Source organism: Panicum virgatum, chromosome 3N (genome assembly GCF_016808335.1).
Source record: "Panicum virgatum strain AP13 chromosome 3N, P.virgatum_v5, whole genome shotgun sequence".
NCBI lineage: Eukaryota > Viridiplantae > Streptophyta > Magnoliopsida > Poales > Poaceae > Panicum > Panicum virgatum.
In genome coordinates, this window is record NC_053147.1 from 10,437,105 (window position 1) to 10,444,821 (window position 7,717).

Below are 7,717 nucleotides of genomic sequence, written 5' to 3' on the forward strand. Positions count from 1 at the left end.
CACTCTGTTGGTTAATGACATGATTAGGCGAAACCGGCATGCAAAATTGCAAATACCTCTTTATGAAGCAATAACACAAGAAATTTGTTGTGTTTGTAAATGAAAAAGAATTGCATAGCCAGTTGTTTCTCAGTAGTAAAATCGACAGTTTTCGGAGTCATCAAACTCTTAGATTTCTCAAAATTGACCTTCAAAATCAGTCATAAGCTGAAACAAACAGTGGCATCATTGTCGCAGTAAAAGTGCCTCGCGTTAGTCAGGTCAACGCGAACCCACCACAATACATCGACGTTTTGGATCGTAGCACACCAGACTGGAAATCGATTATTTCAAACAAGCTGATTAGTCTCGGCACTTGCAGCTTACAGGATAACCAACAAAGAATGAAGCCAACAAAAAGCCACCCCATTGCTAACTAGCACAAACCCTTCACATATATCGGACTGCCAAAAATATGCTCACGCATTTCAGATCCTGATGAAGATGGAGTTTCTTTCCTCGAATCTATAGCCAGCAGATGTTAAGGTACAACACCACTTGTTGAACGAACTACCGTTTTTCATCTCGTTTCGGGGAAGATAGCAAAGCCGTGATGAAGCTGAGGACCTTCAGCAGTGGTTGGGGTGGCTGGCTCGGCTTGCTGTCCGGCACTTCTCTAGGCTGCAACTGGTTCATTTACAGAATGAGAAACACCTGAATTAACCTGTTGGAAAGAGAAGCCAATGCTAGCAGTTGTTCAGATTCAGGGGGAAAGAAATACAAATGTACAAAGAAGTGAGACATTGATGTGCATACCTTGGCAGCTTTGAAAAGTTCATCCAGGACCTCGGACAACGTGGGGTGCGCATGAACAGCAAACTTGATGTCCTGCGTGATGGAAAAGATTATGAGCTGATTCAAGCAATTGTTGGAGCTCTATACATGATGTTATCTGACAAAGGAAGATGCAAGGTTATAACAAGAATAAATTGTCAAAAACACTCACTTGGACACGAGTTCCTAGGGCGATGGCGTTTGACGCCTCATGGATGAGATCAGCAGCGTGCAAACCCAAAATGTGAACCCCAAGAATTTCGCCCGTGTCAGATCGGTAAATCAACTGCAGAGAGTAGCACATGTTGTCTAGTACGAACTATGTGGCACAATTGCAAACTCTGAAGGAATGATGTCGCAAGCATAATTACCTTGGCAATCCCATCACCCTCATTTTCTGCCAAAGCTTTAGTGTTAGCCTTAAAGCTGGTCTTAACCACACTTATCTCAAATCCTTCTTTGTCGGCTTGTTCTCTGGCTTGTGGCTAAGAAAGTATCAAAAACAGTGTTAAGCAACTTTTAAGATTTCGTCCATTTATATACTCTGAGAAGCAATGCTCAAATATTAACAGTTAAGTTAAACAATGTCAAAACATTCAGCTGTTGAAATTTGTATGCATTGATTCAAGGGAATACATGAAATAGACGAGATTAATAAATAATAACCAAAATAAGAAGATAAAAAACTTGACTTACCTCTGTCAGTCCAACCATACTGATCTCTGGATGAGTGAAACAAGCAGCTGGGATGCTTAAATGATTTAGGATGTGGTCCCTTCCAGAGATTTGCTCAACAACTACATTCGAATAGGAATTCAATATCAAGGGAGTACACCATAAGCTTGCTCCAAGAAACAAAACAAGAAAATGGATTGAAAATTCTCAAGTACCTGAAATTCCTTGTGCACTGGCAGCATGGGCAAGCATGAGCTTGCCATTGGCATCTCCAATGCAATATAAATTGGGTACCTATATATAATATTATATGTTAGTTACAAGTCTTGGAGACTCACTTTTTCTCAAGAAAGAAAGTATCACAACAAATTTTGCAACATACCACATTGCCATCTGCATCCATGACTCGCATCCGTTCATCAACAGGTACAAAACCACGCTGCGTAACAACATTGATCTGAAGAGAAGGTAAATAAGCTTCACCATTCTTACATTTAAACTGGACCATATGATCTGGTAGAAAATAGATTCAAGTTTCTGACACTCACATTTTCCAAGCCAAGCCCTTTGGTGAATGGCGCCCTTCCTGTGGCAATAAGGGCAGCATCCACCTATACACACGAATTCCAACCTCCATGATAAGCTATTGTATTTTGCTTACAAAGAATCAAACAGCAACTTCGCAAGCTAGCAGAAATGTTGTATATGTGCACTCCAATCAGATTGAGACTGCACGAGGTAATCAGATTGAACAAAGCGTGCTCTCGATGCTCCCGCAGTTGACTCATTTCCCGACGTTCTTGTTGCGGCTTAGCACATTGTTGTTTTGATGACTAAATGTAAGGCCATATTTACCAAGTGATTATCATGAGAACATCTAAGTAGAACATTAACTAAAGTATCAATATGAGATTAAAAAATTAACTACTTGATTACAAAGCTGGTAGCAAGTAATTGTTACAATACTCTGTGCTGAATACATGTGGTGGGTATAGGACCTACAGGAAGCATTCGCTCAGTAAAGCCATGCAGCTCAAGACAATAAGATAATAAAAGAGTATGTGTATTTTACTGCTGTACCACAACAAAGACAACAACAACAACAACAACAACAACAACAACAACAACATAGCCTTTTTTCCCAAGCAAGTTGGGGTAGGCTAGAGATGAAACCCGAAAGAAATAAGTTCAAGGTTCAGGCACATTGATAGCTAGTCTCCAAGCGCTCCTATCCAGAGCTATCTCTTTAGAAATATTCCAATCCTTAAGGTCTCTCTTAACCGACTCATCCCACGTCAGTTTAGGTCTACCTCTACCCCTCTTTACATTATCGACCCGCTCAAGAACCCCATTACGCACCGGCGCCTCAGGAAAGACAGGGCTCAAAAATACAAATTCCAAAACAATCCAGAAGAACAAAGAACAAAACAAGGTGTCAAAGGTATTAAAAATGTAACTTACCTCAAGGGTTTCTTTGTGCTCCTTTGTCTTGGCATCAATGAGCTCTATGAGCACAGGTTTTCCATCCTTTGCTGGAGTAATCTAGAGAAAAATCCACAGAGCATTGGATGTATAGATTATTCAACAAAGTCATAAGAATCTTCAATACTTTGAGAAGGCAATATTAAAAGGTGAAGCTAACCTTGCTTGCAAAAACACCAGTGTGATAGTCGATTTTCCGAGGATTAATAAGAACTCTCTGTGCTAATTTTGCAATTTCAGGATCAAATCCCGGCATCAGCTGGTCAAGAGCTTCAACAAAAGTGACCTGCCGAATATTCAATTGAGTAAATTCAGGTGACAAAACAATTGATTACAACCACATCAACAGGCAACTGCAGATTATTTGTCAGGAGTATTAAAGAATCTGTTCAGTTTATTTGAATCCTTGAGCATTTACTTTAGAATGTTGGAGTCGTACTTTGCATGACAGTCAAACAATTTGTGCTGACAACATGAAATTCAGAGAGAACGACAGCAGGTATTTAGGGCACCAGTACTCTGGGCACCTTTTGTTATTTATCTAGTGCTGGGGACCATGGTTCTAGGAAAGTAACATGATCTAAAAACAATTTCATGCCCCAAATATATCTAGTGCAACCACTTCTAACATACCTCACTTCCTAGAGCTGTGTATACATCACTGAACTCAAGTCCAATGTAACCACTTCCAACAATAGCTATCCAGTCTGGAACTGACTCAAGCTTAAGGGCGTGATCACTAGTAAATACAGTTTTCCCTGCACAAAATCACCCCAACAGACTTTTGTGAGAACAAACAAAATATGGAAAGTAAACAAAAATATCTTACACTAGCTAATACACTGCACCTGCAACGGAGAATGCAACAGATTGCTCCATCACTAATGTGGTAATTATTTTCTAGGCTTGTTTGTGATGTGAAAAAGGTAGTAAGAGTGACAACAGCATGGCCACACATTAGATATCTTACAATAGATACTATCGAAATCCCCTTAGTTCAACAAATGAAAATCTCTACAAACTGGCATATCCATATGGACATTCAAGCCCTAACAAATAGCACTTCTTTGCTTTTGTCTCCGGTGATTCCAGATCCAACCTAAATAAGTGTGGTGAGATACGATTCTCATGCTGCAGTTGATATAACAGTTGGGTTCTAACAGTGATGTTACACAATGGCTATACTTGAACTAAACTAACGGACAAGGAAAACATGATTACACATAACTCTGAAATCTGAATAACATTTTCCTTTGAATTAACGTGAGCTACCGGAAAGTTATGAAAGCAGAGTAGTGCCTAAAGTCACAAGGTGAATGAAAAATGATCACACTACACTTTATAAGTGTATCTAGCATATGAATGTTCCCAGTGAGTATTTAAGTTTAACATAACTGAAAAGTGGAAACAATAAAAGTTGCGATATAAATAATCTCTAGCGCGAACATTTAATTTTCTGAAGGCTTTTAAGCTTTCAAAATTCAACTAGAAGCATGATTCAACCAGAGAAAATGAGTAGTCACCATCAATTTCAATCCCTTTGGGGACAAAAGGAGTTGATCCAGTGGCAATTATGATGTTCCTGGCAGTAATTTCTTTATCAGGGAAACCAACTTTTCCATATCGTACCTTTTGCTTTCCCTGATCAAGGCATCAATGGAAACAGCCAAACAGGTATGTTAAGTATAAGTACAAAGAGCTCATTTCCATGTCTGAGCATGCCATGCACATTGCCTATCACTGGACATAACTGATGTCATAATATGTATCGAAAATATTATGATTGTTTCACTTCTGGTCAGACCATGCAGTTCAATTTTAAAGCCCCATACCTAATTAATGCTCAATCTGCTCTTAGATATGCGACTTTAAGTACATGCATATGAGGTGAAATTACCATGATTTAGAAACCAAAATGCAGGGATGAACATTTTCTTAACAATTTTGAAAACCCCTTATTGGATGTTCAGCACAAATAATTTCCTAGTGTTGACTGATCACAGTTTTAGATAGGAATGCATGCATCTCAGCTCTGAATTATCAACCTCACTTCTTGCCTAAGAAGTGGGGATATAATTCTCGCATAAATAACTGTTCCATGCCAATCAAGTAAAGGACTATAGGTGACTTACCACAATAGTGCCAACACCTGTCAATATATCCACGCCCAGAGCTTTCATTGAATTCGTCAAGTTGCTACGGATTTTGGAGGCAAGATTGTTTGCATGATCGGCAACAGCTTGTCTATCATATCCAGTAGAGGAAACCTATAGCCAATATACCCAACAATTCAGCATCAATCAGGATAAAAGAAATAACATGTTCAAATAAAACTGCTAGTGCCCAAAGGTAATGGTTGAAAGTTGAAACCTTCATGACTCCTAAGAACAAGTGGGTTGCTTAATTAAAAATTGTTCAATTTTGGACGGAGTAAAACTCATCTAATGAAGAGAGACATACAATCTATGCTAAACTTACACAGGGTCACAGAAGATTTAGAAGTGTTGTTTTATCTTGGCTCAGGACTTTGTACAGCTTCTCCCTGCCTCTTCATTTTACTTTCTCTTTTTCTTGTATTTTTGTGGTTTCTGGCACCTCTTTATATTTAATGCAAATACCAGAGTAGGGGGCTCCCCTACTGTTTTCCCCTCAAAATAGACATAAAGCCCAAAAGCTTTGCACCCATAGCTTTAATGCACGCAGCTATTCAATATTAATTCTTAAGGTTTACACTTCTAAATGATAAACAGGGGCCACAAACCTTGCACCATATGTTCTTCCCTTGTCTAGTATATCATTATTTTGCCAATTCGAAAGGGCTCTTAAAAGCGCAAAGAAAGATTTGGCTCTCAAGCAAGAAATTGGAATGGACATATCAAGTGACATGGTACTGATTGGGATAAACATGTATACAACTAAGTGTTACAAAAGATAAAACGACTAAAAGCACCTAAACTAAATGCTACTTTTTGCCAATCCTGCACTATACACATGAGCCAGTTTGAAACAGCAAATCAAGACTCCCCAACTTATCTGAACGATCATATTTACCTGTAGACCCAAAGATTTCATATGATGTTCATCATGAAGCTCCCGCATCCGACCACTGACAGCAAGGAGTGCTTTCGATGGGACGCAACCTCTGTTTACACACGTCCCACCAACAACATCTCCCTCAATTATGGCAGTTTTCAAACCCTGCATAAGTTAGAGCAAAGTGAAAAGATCAATATTGCAGCAGTAACAGCTCTAGAAATTCGATATATGGTTAATGTACAGGATCATTCTTCTTTTCTGGTCTCTGATAAAGCATGAGCTTAGAAAATATTGTTGGTTCATGGAACTATCACTGATTAGTAGAAGATCAACTAACCAACTACAATAGAAAGCAAATTTGTAACTGTTTAGGGAATAGGCATAGGTTGCAAATTGCGTACTCCATGAGCCACCATGGAAATTAGCAAAAATTACTGTGTCCAAGCAATAAAGAGTTTCCTGTTTGAAATGCAGGCACACGTCTTGGGACTCCACCAACCACCGCCTAAGTTTCTAAAATCCTCAGCAAATACACAAAATCGACGATCACCACATTCAAGCAAATTTTCCATCTCCAGAACCAAATTACCAATCAGAGCCTCATGTTGTACCATGTGTGGTCAGCACTAAAGCATCTCATAGTCGTCCAACGTCGCAGCTCCATTTTACCCAGATTACTCGTCAAGTCGTCAGCTTAAGCTCACTAGTCATTCCACATCCCAACAGACCCGCGAGAACACCGTGCGTATGCTACATCGATAACTAAACACGGGACGCAGTACGCACAGACCTCCTCGACAGCGTGCAGCGCGGCGCCGTGGCCCCCGACGCCCGCGCCGATGATAACGAGGTCGTAGTCGAACCCACCGCTCCCCGCCACCGAGCCGTTCGTGGCCGCCGCCGCCCTCGCCACCGCCAGCCTCGCTGGCGCCTGCGAGATCCGCAGCGAGGGGCACGCGAGGGCCTCGCCGCGGAACCCGCGGACCCGGAGCCCGCCGGGCCGCCGCGCCGCCTCGGATCTGGCGCCGCCGCCGGAGGCGATCGCCGAGGCGGAGACGGACGCGGACGCGGTGGACTGCATCGCGACGGAATGCGACAAGAGGGTGGGGCTTCCCGCGCGTTGGGGCTGCGAGGGAGGCGTATAAGCTTTAGGGAGGGAGCGTGGGCGGCGGAGGAGGCGAGGAGGGGTTTATGCGCCGGGGCGGAGGTTTCGAAGCTGGCGGAGGGAAGGAGAAGACGACGCGTCGGCGGGACCCACACGTCAGTGCACGAGGCTGATGAGTGGGCCCAGGTCACCACAATGCTTCTTCCCGTTCTTGGGGTATTTAAATTTTGGGAAAAGTCCGGTTTGCACCCTCCAACTATCGCAAAAATTCGATTTTCAACCTTTAACTATGAAACCGGACAACATAGACTATCCAACTGTCAAAACCGAATAAATTTGACCCTTGAGATGGTTTTGAAGGTGGCCATCCATTTATCATTTTCACGAATGGCACTTCTACGGTTGCCATTCCTAGAATGGCTCCTACATTTTTGTCATCGCAAAACAGAGAACTCAATAGATTTGACCATTGACAATTTTGATGACATGACGCTCCACATTAGCGAGCCAGCGTGTCCAGAGATAGAAATTGACCTCAATACCCCTTTCTTCTTCCTCCCTTCTTACTTCCTGCTATCCTCCGTTCATCCTTCCTGCGCTAAAAAA

The 7,717-nt window shown here is 41.7% G+C and overlaps 1 protein-coding gene across 2 annotated transcripts; it reads right to left on the reverse strand.

Moving 5' to 3' along the window:
• Window positions 1–203: 203 nt before the first annotated feature.
• Window positions 204–7,207, reverse strand: LOC120667258 (dihydrolipoyl dehydrogenase 1, chloroplastic-like). Of its 2 annotated transcripts, none has more exons than XM_039947345.1 (15): window positions 6,797–7,207; window positions 6,022–6,168; window positions 5,103–5,237; window positions 4,494–4,611; window positions 3,604–3,728; window positions 3,131–3,256; window positions 2,950–3,030; window positions 2,037–2,099; window positions 1,871–1,945; window positions 1,704–1,782; window positions 1,510–1,610; window positions 1,185–1,298; window positions 986–1,099; window positions 796–867; window positions 204–703 (listed from the first exon to the last, which is right to left on the reverse strand). In XM_039947345.1, exons 1-15 carry the CDS (start codon window positions 7,085–7,087, stop codon window positions 656–658), a joined length of 1,689 nt encoding a protein of 562 aa, XP_039803279.1. In that variant the 5' UTR covers window positions 7,088–7,207; the 3' UTR covers window positions 204–655. The 2 variants fall into 2 exon arrangements, with proteins under 2 accessions (XP_039803279.1, XP_039803278.1); XM_039947344.1 differs by having other exon boundaries at window positions 204–666; window positions 6,797–7,204.
• Between the last annotated feature and the right edge of the window lie 510 nt (window positions 7,208–7,717).

Excerpts from the sequence above, each read along its gene's own strand:
- LOC120667258 (XM_039947344.1), bottom strand. The coding sequence starts at position 7,087 with ATGCAGTCCACCGCGTCCGCGTCCGTCTCCGCCTCGGCGATCGCCTCC. Across the intron at positions 3,729-4,493 it reads CAAAGGGATTGAAATTGATG|GGAAAACTGTATTTACTAGT; the intron begins GTGACTACTCAT and ends GATTTTGTGCAG. Across the intron at positions 3,257-3,603 it reads ACACAGCTCTAGGAAGTGAG|GTCACTTTTGTTGAAGCTCT; the intron begins GTATGTTAGAAG and ends AATATTCGGCAG.